The sequence below is a fragment of the Herpailurus yagouaroundi genome, unplaced genomic scaffold (assembly GCF_014898765.1).
Source record: "Herpailurus yagouaroundi ecotype Mexico unplaced genomic scaffold, PumYag 355, whole genome shotgun sequence".
NCBI lineage: Eukaryota > Metazoa > Chordata > Mammalia > Carnivora > Felidae > Herpailurus > Herpailurus yagouaroundi.
Genome location: NW_024412572.1, coordinates 5,602,020 through 5,614,660, shown reverse-complemented (window position 1 = coordinate 5,614,660; position 12,641 = coordinate 5,602,020). Strand labels below are relative to the sequence as shown.

The 12,641-nt window shown below is 48.0% G+C and overlaps 1 protein-coding gene and 1 long non-coding RNA gene across 4 annotated transcripts; one reads left to right on the top strand and one right to left on the bottom strand.

The window, feature by feature from the left end:
* Positions 1-901: 901 nt before the first annotated feature.
* Positions 902-11,102, top strand: LOC121022039 (uncharacterized). Of its 3 annotated transcripts, XR_005786791.1 has the most exons (7): positions 902-1,001; positions 4,149-4,267; positions 5,591-5,652; positions 6,097-6,329; positions 9,886-10,013; positions 10,477-10,558; positions 10,994-11,102. It is a non-coding gene; the product is annotated as an uncharacterized LOC121022039 (long non-coding RNA). The 3 variants fall into 3 exon arrangements; XR_005786790.1 differs by lacking the exons at positions 10,477-10,558; positions 10,994-11,102 and having other exon boundaries at positions 9,886-10,077; XR_005786792.1 differs by lacking the exons at positions 10,477-10,558; positions 10,994-11,102 and having other exon boundaries at positions 912-1,001; positions 4,152-4,267; positions 9,886-10,077.
* On the bottom strand, positions 6,524-12,428 carry TEX52 (testis expressed 52). Its single transcript, XM_040462827.1, has 3 exons — positions 12,003-12,428; positions 10,391-10,941; positions 6,524-6,989 (listed from the first exon to the last, which is right to left on the bottom strand). The coding sequence occupies exons 1-3, from the start codon at positions 12,135-12,137 to the stop codon at positions 6,695-6,697; spliced, it is 981 nt and encodes a 326-aa protein (XP_040318761.1). The 5' UTR covers positions 12,138-12,428; the 3' UTR covers positions 6,524-6,694.
* Positions 12,429-12,641: the final 213 nt, after the last annotated feature.

Here is a 12,641-nt window from a genome sequence, read left to right as displayed (position 1 = left end):
ATGCCAACTATACTTTGGCTTAAAAAAATCTAGCCTCGTCTAACTCTAAAAAAAAAAAAAAATGATGGTGGAGAGTGCCAGGGAATGTTCTGAGGTCACTTTGTATCCTTAGCTGGGTGTTCTGTGTCTTTGCCAATAACTTACCTCTGAAGGCAGTTTGTATCCTCAGCTGGGTGGTCTGTGTCTTTGCCAATAATTTACCTCACTCCCCTCCCCTAGTCATTTTTTTAGCTTATTTATTTTAAGTAATCTCTACATCCAACATGGGGCCTGAACCCACAATCAAGAGTCACACACTCTTCCAATGAGCCAGCCAGATGCTCATCCCCTGGTCATTTTTTTTAACCTAAAGATTATAGAGTTCAACAAACCAATTCATTAACAAGGGATAACTACATTGAGGTCTAATGATGAGACACAGGGGGAGAAAACTTCCAGGAGCACTATTCAGGAAGATTAAACCAGTCTTCTACAGTGAGGAACAGAGGAAGTGGAGATATTCCCTTCCAAGATACTTGGGAAATATCTGTAATTTCTCTCATTTATTTCATCTTGTGGTTCACATAGATGTTGAAGTGAATGGATCCAGATTCAGAAATTTCATGAGGAGAAAAATTGAAGTGTGAGATTTGGCTCCCTCACTGCACTGGTTCTCCTCTGAATTATAGCAAGTTTTCCTTTCATTCAGTCAAAAAAATATTTATTGAGCACCTACTATGTGCCAGACACTGAGGTAGGCTCTGGGCCTATGATGGTGAACCAAATGAAGGCCCCACCCTCATGGGGTTCACATTGTAACGTGGAAGGCAGACAAGGAACAATGACATTTATAATGTCAGGTTGTGGTAAATGCTGAACAAAACTAGAGCAGGATGAGAGGAGAGAGAGTGATGGGGGTAGGGTGGTGGGTGGATGACACTGTGCCGAGATGAGAACAAGGTGAAGGCTGTGCACATACCTGGAGGAAGGGTGTCTCAGACAGAGAACTCAGAATATTGCAGGTAAGATAAGGTAGGCTGAGACAGTGCTTGTCCCCACATACACCCCAGACAGGGTAGATTTACACCTGTCCATCCTTTCTGTCCAGCCTGGCTCCTCTGGTGACCAGTCACTTGCACCAGGAAGACTGACTGAGGTATGGAGCATTGTCTCCTGCCATGGAGAGAATAGAGCTACCTTGTCTACCCCAGGATGAACCCTTTTCCTTGCCCTGCTTGGCGCAGTGCTCTTCCCATTTGGGTTGACTAGCCGCCAAACCCCAAGTCCAACAGACCTGAGGAAGTTGGGATTCCCTCTACTGAAAGAGAACCCAGAACACTGCTGTGTGGGTTCTAAGAACAGCCAGAGGGTGATGGGTCTTTGTATTTCTGGCAATGAGGAAGGCTGAGAGGGGCTCCTAAGTTAAGGCTTTCTTGACTTTTACCCTCAGAGGCTCTCAGGTCTCTAGAGAACTTTCTGCCTTCAGATAAAACCAGATCACACCTTATACTTGCCATTGGGTGTCAGACAACCCTTAGCAAGTCTAGATTTGTGCTGACCAATATAGCAGTCACCAGCTACATACAGTTATTGAGCACTTGAGGTGTGGTTAGGCTGAAGAGAGCTTTGCTGTAAGTGTAAAATATACACCAGATTTTGAAAACAGTACAACAATGTGAAATATCTCAACTATTTTTACATGGATTACATTATTTTATATTCATAATATTTCAGATCTATTGTATTAAATAAAATATAGTACATTATAAAAATCAACTTCACTGGTTTATTTTTACTTTTTTTAATATGGCAACTAACAAATTTAAAGTTACATATACCGGTCTATTATATTTCTATTGGATGGCACTGGCCCAGATAGATTCACAGCTGGTTCCTTGAACCTGATCTAATCTATGCCAGCAACTCTCCACTGACTCAGGAAGTTCTTTATATCTTATCTAAATCCCTGTACCTATATTCAGAATCCCTGCCTTCCTGTCCAAGCCTTAGTAGAGATGGAGATGAACTGGTTCCCACCTTCCTTGTGATACACTTTCATGCCTCTGAATATCTTTATACCTCTTTTTGTAACCTTTTTTCTTCAAGGCTGACTAGTACCAATTCTTATCTCTGATGGTAGGGATGGGGAGGAGAGCTCATTTGGCACAGTGAAATCACCCAGACATTGCTCTACCACATAAGGAAATTCCCAGAATATTCTTCATAGAATGGGTTATTCAGAGCTAGACAAACAGCTCCCTTGAGCCTGTGGAAGGTTAAAGGCAGCCAGTTCTATTTCAGTCTTTATCCTCTGGCCCTGTCAGATCTGCTGAGGACAGGAATGAAGCTGTTTTCCAGAATTCTCCTGTCCAGCAAAGGTCCCAGGAGGTCATACCAGTTTTGAAATGTATCACCCTACCTCCACCCCAAAAACTACCAGGCTAAGACATTAGTTGAATGCATTGGGCAGCAGGACTCCAGTGGACACAGGAGGAAACATGTTGTTATTACCCCATCTACGCAGGTGATGAGACACCAGAACAGCCTGTCGAGTTCCCCACCTGAATTTTTCAGCCGCAGAATCCAACTAATGCCCTAGGGGATCATTCAAAACCCTATTCTACTCATCCCCTCTTTCCTTTGCATGCATAGGATTTATTTGCCAACTCTTCTCACCGCGGGGGTCTTTGCCAAAATCTGGATCCTGCAAATAACCTCAGAGAATCTGACCAAGCTGCCCAAAGCCACCAAATATTCTGGACCTCTGAGCTTCAGAGACTCCTGTTTTGCCTTTCCTCTGGCTTCAATATTTCTCTTCCTCCCTCTTGTGTTTATCTGCTTCCTTTCTTGTTTCCATTTCCCTCCATTTCCCCCTTCCTCCTTGCCTAAGCTTTGGGCCTGCCCTTGGCACCCCTAGACATGACCTCCATTTCCTAGTGACATTCATGCTAACGAAGTCAGCGACTATTCTCTAAGAACCATATATGATACCTAGTGTCAGTGTTCAGTGGACATCCAGTGGGAGTGATGGTGGGCCGAGGGGAGCCACCCAGCAAAACCTTTGCCTCTGAACAATGGCAAGATGCAATAGCATTAGCTTACAAACATGGAGGCATTTGTGAGGTTCTGTCCTGGGACCTACAGAGTGTGTGTTGGCTTGAGACTACCATGAGATGGGGAACTGTATGAGTGGCCACAGAAAACCACTAAATATGATAAATAGGAAGAAGCAATTATTTACATTGTAAATAAATATATATATGTGGTTCAGCAGACAGTACAAATAGGAGAGGGCTTGGAGGTGGAAGAGAAGCAAGAAGACAAAGGGCTTGGAGTAAGCAAGTCAGTGATGAGTAGAAATGACAGGGCAGAGGGCCCTGAGGAAGGTGGGAAGTGAATCTGGGGAAGCCTGGAGAGAGGATGTCTGATGTGTCACATTGGGGAGCAGCAATGGGGCTTTTTGAGGGATGGCAATTAGACAGGACAACACTGGCAGAGAGCCAGATGAAGAATGAAGACTGAAGACTGAAGACCATGGTTGGCAAAACCCCTGCATCTCCTTCAGGGGTTCCCAGTCCCTCCAGCACTCACTGACCCCCAACCATCCCTCAGGCCCTGGTAACTCAGGGACCTGAACTGGCCTTGGCCATCCAGATCATGAGACTATACCTGGCTTACGGATAGGGTGGTTGAGGAAGGGGAGGTGTTGACCCGGAAGCGGCTCTGAGGCCTCCATGCTGGGTGAGATTAATCAGTTTCCATGAGGCTGGTGGCATTCAGCAGGTCTTAAGGTGTCCCATGGGGTTGGTGATATGTCGAGGGAGGGATGCTCACCCTGCTTCCCGTCAAAAGTTGTGGTAGGACAGTAGATCTCTAAGGCAGGTCTGGGTTACAGGAATCCCCCACTCCACCCCAACAGAGGCTTTCGAGGATGCCATATTTATTAGTGAATGTGGGGTTGGGGGATGAGGGATGTTCATGGTTGCCAGCAGGTTGAGCTGGGGCTTGCCTTGGAAGAGACCCCAGGACCAGGAGGGTGTATGGATGCTATCATTGTCCCTCAGATCTCCACGGCCCACTGCATCAGGAATTTCCAGGGTGTTACTTCTGCAGTTTAGGGTGGCCAGTGGACAAGAAGGCCTCTGATAATGCTGTGGTCTCCCTGACAGCAGGAAAAAGACTGCTATCCAGAGAACAGAGCAAACAGCTGGTGGGAAGGGTGGAAGTCCTTCTGATATGAGGCTAGCAACCTCTTGAGTGGTCTTGGTTGGCCAAGGCAGGAGTCTGTGTAAGTGCACCTTACCATTCTGTTTTCCTGCACCTTCCAGGCCAGGGGGTAGGCAGCCTTCTCTGAAGAACGCCAATGGCCTACTTCCTCCCACCCCCCAAACCTTCATACCAACCTTCTAAGTTTCCCCAGGGCCTTTCATTGTGGAGGTGATAAAATCCATGCATCATGGGCAGAAGTAGAATAACGGAAGAGAGGCTGGATGAGAAAACAAGCCCCCGAGTCCTAGCAACCAGCCTCCTTTCTACTGCCAGGAGGGGCAGGGACTCCTTGGCTTTGTGGCCCCGAGCAAGTCACTTGCCCATGGGCCTCGGTTGGCCACCTAAACACTGAGGGGATTCGACTTGTGTCCTCATGGCCTGCCCAGCTCTGACATGTTAGGATCCTAGGTGAGGGGACCTCCTGCTTTCCACCATTATTCCTAACCCAGAGTGGGGAGAATGGGCACATTCCCAGAGCTCTGGCAAGCCCCTGGAGTACTGAGAGAATTCTCCTTCACCCTTTGGCTCTGGTCGCCCCCACCCATCCCCCATACATATCAGGGGGAGAAGTGTTAAGGAGAAGAACTATTAATAGAACTTTAGATTTGGAACTAGAAGAAAATTTGGAAACTCACTATATCACACCCTATTTATTGTAATCATTTTATTTTTAATATTTATTTACTTTTGAGAGAGAGAGAGAAAGAGAGAGAGAGAGAGTACAAGTGGGGGAGGGGCAGAGATAGAGGGAGACACAGAATCAGAAGCAGGCTCCAGGCTCTAAGCTGTCAGCACAGAACCCGACACGGGGCTTGAACTCACAGGAGCTGTGAGATCATGACCTGAGCAGAAGTCGGACGCTTAACCGACTGAGCCACCCAGGCTCCCTGAGCAATTACCATTTTTAAAGTATACAATCCAGTGGCATTTTTTTCATTTGTGATGTTGCGCAACCACCACTTCTATTTAATTCTGAAATATTTTCACCACCCTAAAAGAAAACCCTGTACCCACTGAGCAGTCAGTCCCCATTTCCCCCACCCCCAGCACTTGGCAATTTACCTTCTGTCTTTATGGATTTGCCGATTCTAGATATTTCATGTAAATAGAATCATACCATATACAGCTTTTTGTGTCTGGCTCCTTTCCCTCAGTGTGATATTGTCGAGGTTCATCTACACTGTAGCAGGTATGAGTACTTCATTCCTTTTTTTGACTGTATAATAGCCCATCCATTGTTTTCATCCCATGAGTAATGATTGGTTGATAACTTCGTTTATGGAGGGCCTCCAATGTTCAGACACTTCGCGGGTACTTCACTTATTTTATTTATTCCCCTTAGTTGTACCCTCGTAACTCCCACTGTGCCGAGGAAGAAACTGAAAGCCTGAGGTCATATAGCTGGTCAGTGGTTAAACCAGGGCAAGAACCCTGGTGGGGTTTTGATACCCAGGTACCTAGGGGGCTCGAGAAAAGTGGGTGAGAGGGCAGTGGCCAGCAGGCTAGGAGAATCCCAGCCAAGGAAGACGACCAACTTGGGGTGTCACAGGGGCAAGAGGAGGTGAGGTAGGCCCCTACCATACAACTTCTCCCCTTCCAGCCACCTCCCTGCTGCCCCTTCTACTGGGTTTCCCATACCCAATCTCCACCCCAGCTGGGGTCAGCACATTTCTGACCAACCCGATTTGCCTGTCTCTACTCTAGGCCTTTTGTCTCTGGCCCCCCATGACAAAAGCTGAGGCATTTGGGGTCAACCACAACATAGGCCCAAGGCCCTGACACTATGCTCTGGGGTGACTACTATTTTGCCTTGAATCTCCACTTTGTTGTACTCTTGTTCCTCCACAGAGACCTGGTCAGCCTTCCTCAGACCTGACTTTTCCATCTTCCAGCACCAGCCTTGGCCTGATCTCTGCTCCCCCAGACCCTGCATGGGAACTGCAACCCAGCAGAGTTGCTTCTGGTCTCTGTCCAACATTAAAATGGTCTAGGGAGGTGTGAAATTGAGGTTATTTTGTCTAAGAAGCTTCCTGTACCCTGACCAATCCCAGTTTTGTTCCAAATGGGTTATGGGAGTAAAGGTAATTTCTTATTCACATTTCTTACAGTGCCTTTCCCCACACCCCAACACACACACACACACACACACACACACACACACACACCTTCTTCCTCCCCACTCCTCATTCTGTCCCTAAAAACTGTATCCTCCTCTGCTCTCTCTGCTCTACCTGATTCAATCCTCCCACCTGCTATGAGAGCATCCTCCAAGGAAGACAGATAATCATTTAGAGTTTAAGTAGAGTCTCTAGGAGCCTGGGGGACAGAGGTGGCCTGAAGCTGGAGGGATGGTGCAGAGGTTCTGTTCTGCAGAAGCTTCTTGTTGAAGGTGCATTGGTTGAGAACGCTGTAGCCCACAGTGGTCCCTGCCCAGCTGGAGGCTTTTCTAGCTCTGTCCAGGTCTTCTCTTGGTCTTCCTCACTAAGGTTTTACCAGGTTGTGCCTTGGAGAGTTGATAGAGGGGCAAGGCAACCCGGTTCTCTATCAGGGTTTGGTAATTCCTCAGGAGGTCCTGGCTCAGGGGTGCACTAGGCAGGAAGGCCAGTTTTAGCGCCTTCTCCTGGTAATGAGGCAGAGGGTTTGGGCAGGGCCAGCCCCTGGCGAAATCATTGGGAAGTGGGTTGGGCGTGAGCTGGAGGCCTCCAGGCTCAAACCTTTCACCAGCTGAGATGTGCCGGTACCTGTTGGGGGAAAGGGGTGTGGAGAGAACAAAGAGGTCAAAAGAGGGATGCAGCCATGGTGGAAGGAGTAAGAAGGAAAAGTTTGATGCTTTTTTTCATAGCTTACTCAAAGTTTATTTTCACAATGCTACAAAGGTAAGCCCCCAAATTTATAATTCTTCATGTTCCTCTTGAAAAAAAATTTTTTTGAAAAGCCTTAGTATTAAATATCAAATCATGCTTAAAAATTCTATGGACTTGGGAAGCCTGGCTGGCTCAGCCGGTAGAGCATCCGACTTTTGAGCTCAGGGTTGTGAGTTCGAGCCTTACACTGGATGTAGAGAATACTTTTAAAAATTCTGTAGGCTTTTTAAAAAATCTGAATCATTTCAACTTATGACAATGATAAAATGCTAACCAATCATGATCCCAAACTGAAATCATTCAAAATAAGAAAGAATCATCATTGGGATCCTGTTAGATTTTTGATGGTGGCAAAGGGTGACCAACTGTTGTCATTGATGTGAGTGCCACAAGAAAATAATGCATTTGTATTCTGAAAGTATATTTGTCGTGCGCATCCTGAGACTGAGGTATAAAGCCATGTTTTGCCAATATGTTTCTATTAAGCTAACACAAGCTAACGAATGATCAGGTTGTAGGGAATCACTTCTGTCTCTCCTCCTGATTGGATATTGGCCTATCCAGATAGCATGCACCCTGTGTGTGTGTTTGGTGTTAAGATGGTGAAATTATGTTGTTTAGATGGTCAGTCTCCTATCCTTTTTACATATTGTATCTCATTATCCAGATTTTGTCTTTCAGTCCCACTTCCTCTGCTAACACAGTGCCAGCAGGAAGAAGAGAGAATGAAACACAAGGGCCCCTTCTCATCTGGTGAACTTGATGAGGTCTCAGAGCCCTTCCTGCTCTGACCTGCTGCCATATGACACCTGATCTGATGGCTCCCTCTTCTACAGGCCTGTAGTGTTAGGTTCAACCGAGAGAAATGGACCTTTTAAAAAACATAGTTGAATAGTGGCAAATTTCCCGTTTCAACATGCTTTGCACCTCGTCCAGTAGATGTCCTCCTGTTTACTGTCTTTGGTTTACATCAGACATTCTCAGGCCCGGCTGCACATTAGAATCACTCCTAGGAGCCTTTTGCAAATTCCGGTGCTCAAGCTGCACACCCCCCAGGCCAAGTAAATTAGAATCTCATGGGTGGGTCTCACACATTTTTTTAAAAGACCCAGGTGATTGTATGTACCATCAACCAGAGTTTATGTATGTATAAATGGGTTTATGTATATGTACAAATGTTCTATTTATGTATAAATGTTTTATTTCTCAACATCATGGGTTTATGTATAAATGTTCTATTTCTCACCAATATCATGGACTTCTTGAAGCTTAGACCTGTCTGAAGTCCTTTCTGGGTCTCTCATGTTCAAAATGTGCTTGGTCGCTGATCTAGAGACATTTTTAACTATATTTTAATGCCTTAGAGAACTGCTCGAAAGGAATAACAGGACTGGATGGGCCTTTCTTACCACCATCCTGTCTGGTTCCCACCTGGTGAATTTGTACACATTCTTCAAGGTCCACGTAGCTCAGGTACCACGTCCTCCGTGAACAGCAAAACCTTGCCTGGGACTCTTTCATTCCTGGCTCCAGGGACTGGGCCTCCAGCAGCAAACAGAGGGAAACAAGGATCCTTCTCTCATGGGGACAGTGTACTAATGACACGATTTACTGAGCCCCCTTCTCTACACCAGGCACTGTGCCTTTTTGTCTTCTAACAACCCTGCAAGGTACCAGGTACATCTCCAATCCAGACTTGAGGAAGCCAGGCTTAAAGAAAGTCAAGTTTCTTTGTTGTATAGTAAGTTTGGGATTGAGCTGGGGAGACTGCAACCTAAGATGTGTTTGGCTCTTGAACCCACAAGGCTTCCACCATCACACACAGGTTTCCTGTTTGCCGAGCATTGTGCTAAGCTCTTTATATGGATAATTGTATTTCTCTTATGCTGTCTTTATAGAACATTATATCACATCAGGAGTAGCTGTGAACTTGTTTGATTCCCCAGGTAGACAGGAGGGGAAGTGGAGCACAGAGGTTAAGAACACAGTTCTGAAACTGAGCTCTCTAGGTTCCAATCCCAGCTCTGCCACTTACTGGCCATATGAACTTGGGCGAAATTAAGTGACCTTTCCGTTTCAGATGCCCCCTCTGTAAAATGGAGTTGATAGTAATAGTTTCTATCTGGGGTAGTGGGAGGGTATAAGTAATATAACTCAAGTGATTAGAACATCTGGCGCTATTATTTCACTGAAGTTTATTTTTATTTTTTGAGGAGTGATCTAAGTCTCATCACCTTTGTATCCCTAGTGTTAGCACATACTAGCAACCAATAATCTGTACTGCGAGGGCTGCAGAGAGAAGCCAAGGTCCTGAATAATCTTCTCTCAAAATCACCAACTGTTGGCATTAAAAAAAAAAATCAAAAATCTCCACAGCCTCCCCTCCAATCCTTTAGTGCTTCTGTTAATGCCCTTGGGATTGGAATTTGAGATATTCTGTCCTTATTCCCCACCCCATTTCCTGACTCTTATCCCCTTGACTAGACTGGAGATTTGTGTGTGCTCCCACAGTGGCAGGGAGGGAGGGCTGTTGGGTACTCCAGTAACTCCTTCCACACTGCTGTCTCTTCTCAGACCAGTCAATCCTCTACCCCCTTCTTTCTACCTTTCTGAGGGCTTCCTACCCTTCCAGCCTTTACCTGGTTTCCCCACAAAGCCTTCCTGGGGGAATGCTCCAGCCCACAGCACCCCCTCCTTCTTCTGAATTTCTGTAGTAACATGTTTTTTTGTATAGTGCTCTCATATATTCATTACCCATTTTCTCTTCACCGAGGTTGGAAGACATGGCGTTTACTGTCCCCATTTTATCAAGGATAGAATTGAGTCTGGAAAAACGAAACAATTTGCCTAGTCTGGACTTTAACCTAAACCTCTGACTCCAGATCTCAGGACTTTCCACTAGTAATTGATGTTCTTACCACACTCTCTATCCGTGTCACATTTTGGGCACGTAGCACGCGTGGGCTTGAATGGTCAGCTGCCTTTCCATGCATGTAGGTAGGTCTCTGCCTTTCATAAGCTCCCTGTAGGAAGGGACTGGATGACATCTCTCTGTACTGCCAGGGCCTAGCAGGTGTTAAGCACCTAGTTGTATCCCCTGCATTCTAGTTAAACGGTTAAGCCTCTCCCCTGGCTGTCCCCTCTCTTGCTCCCACACCTTCCTTCCAGCTACACTCAGAGCAGTTTAGTTGTCAGATGCCCAAAGGCGTGAAGGTCAGAGTACCAAGGTAGGCGTCATCAGAAAACAGGAATCAGAGAGAGGAAGGAGCTCCTCTTACTTCTTGAACTTCTTCGAGGGCAGGATGTTGCCCTTGGCGTCGAGGGGAGGTGCCCTTGCTTCACTCCTCAGCTTGAGTTTCTCCAGCTCCCTCAGTTCCTGCACCGTCCTGACGGTCACCTGGTTCTTCCTGTTGTCGTCCGCGAAGATGGGAGTACAGCAGATGAAGGTCAGAAAGCTGTTGGGACCCATCCAGGAGGGAGGAGGGATGGGAGGCTCCGCTGGGGGGCGGCCATGGGCCCCGGAGTCCGTCAGCCAGCGCCACACGTTGCTGTCGTAGGGCCTGTCGGGCCTGGTGGGAAAGGTGGCTGGCAAACGGCCCACATCGAGCCACGTGTGAAAGCCCCACGTGTGTGGCGCCGCGTCCTTCCAAGGGCGGATCAGTCGGCGGCGCACCTCGGATTTCGTTTCGGTGCAAGGCGGCGGCTTCAGGGCCAGCCGGTGGTAGGCCTGCCGGGTGAAGCCGGGCCACTCCCCGGGCTCACTGGGGAGGAGGAACTCACGCCGGGCCGGCGGTTGGTGGGTCAGGAGGGGCTCTCGGGCGTGGGCCATCTAGGGAGAGACAAAAGGGTGCCGGGGGGGACCGCTCGGCCTCTCTTTCCAGGAGCAGCCGCAGAGACAAGCTGCCGGCCTCCTCGGACCCCGGACTCTCATCAGGACACGGTGGCCTGGCCGGAACCCTTCTCTCCGCGCCTGCCCTGCCGTCAGAAGTTATGTCCGCTCTGTAGGATTCCTCAGCTTTCGCTCTCTCTCCGTCTGTTGGGTTTTGATTTCCCTCCTCTCCACTCTTTACTCCACATCCTCCGCGCTCTGGCTCTCCCGCGCCCCTGCCTGGAGCTGGTGCTCCTAAGCCTGAGGATACTGAGGGGTGGGGGTGGGAATGGGGTGGGGGGTGGAGTGAGGGGTAGTGCCCATTACCGGGCAACGCGCATAGAAGGAAAAGCTTTCTCGGGAGAATGCAGCCCAGGTGCTCTTCTCTCCCGGACTTGACCTGTTACTGTCATTGGTGCATTTCCCTCACTTCTCATCCAAATGCAAGCAAGTATGGAAAACAGCTAGAAGGCTGCCTCCTTCCCTTTTCTGTGTCCCACCGCCCGTGAAATAAACAGTAGCAAATATGTATTGACACTGTTCTAAATACATCCACAACTCAGTTAACCCTATAACCCTGTGAGCAAGCGTTGTTACTGTCCTATCTCAAAGATGCAAAAAGCAAGACACAATGAGGGCAAATAGCTCACCCAAGTGGCAGAGCTGGGACTTGAGCCATCTGTCTGCACTGCTTATCATATATGCTCTTCTAAAGTGACTCTCCCTCCTTTCCACCCTAGGACTTTATTGATCCTAAAAGCTCACCTGTCTCTTGGGCCCACTCCTCTGTCATTTCCACAGCATCACCCTAGTAGGTGGGGCTGGGAGGTGTAATAACCAGGCACCTCCTTTCCTCTGTTCTGAGCTCTGTGTTCACAGTAGTACAGGATTAAGAGAGGAAGTAAGTGGAGAGCTCTGGGCCAATCTACTGACCAGAGGAAAGTATGGCCCATCCCAGGGGGAGGCCTTAGTCCAGCAGGGTGCAAACAGATAGGCTGTGGAGATGGGGCCCCACCTCCTACCTGCAGGAAAGGTTCTTGGACATGGAGTGGATTATTCCGTCCTCTGGGTTGTCTCTGTGGGCTACTGGCCATTCCTCTTCTGGGCCTGACTGCCAGGAGGAGCAGCTTGGTAAGGGAAGACTTTCCTGGCAGCATTGTTTGCTGTTGGGGTTGCTATGGTGATGTTTCTTGGATGGTGTCGCAGGAGGAGGCCCTTACCTCTCCCTGGGAGCACTCATCAGTCCCCTGGGCCCTGGCTGCCTTTCAGGCGAGACAGGCATGGGATAGGACTCCTAAGTTTTGATTGCAAAAGATGGTAACCAGAGGGGCTCCTGGGAAGGGCTTGCCTAGAAGGGCAGGAAGAGAAAAGAAGCAGAGCCGGCTGACCTGGATTAGGGTGGAGGTGGCCATGAGGCATCTAAAACTGTGCTTATCCTTCCCTAATCCTGCAGGAGGGGATGGTCCTGCCCCTCTGCAGGCCTTTCCCTTACAGGGATCTCTAAAAGGCCTAAGTTAACCATCAGTTTCAGGGGTTCTAAAGAGAAAGCTGGAAGTTTCTGTGCTAAAAATGTGTGCCTGTGCAGTTTGGGAGGCAGTCCAGGCCAAAGCCCTTAGCACTCTCCTTCACCTGCTTCTTCTCAGCTTCAGGCCTTACCTCTT

What these genes read in the sequence shown, in the direction of transcription:
- TEX52 (XM_040462827.1), bottom strand. Translation starts at nt 12,137, where the DNA reads ATGCTGCCAGGAAAGTCTTCCCTTACCAAGCTGCTCCTCCTGGCAGTC. An exon ending in TCCAAGAACCTTTCCTGCAG is followed by an intron (nt 10,942 to 12,002) that starts GTAGGAGGTGGG and finishes GTCTCTCCCTAG; the next exon opens with ATGGCCCACGCCCGAGAGCC. An exon ending in CCCTCGAAGAAGTTCAAGAA is followed by an intron (nt 6,990 to 10,390) that starts GTAAGAGGAGCT and finishes TTCCCCCAACAG; the next exon opens with GTACCGGCACATCTCAGCTG.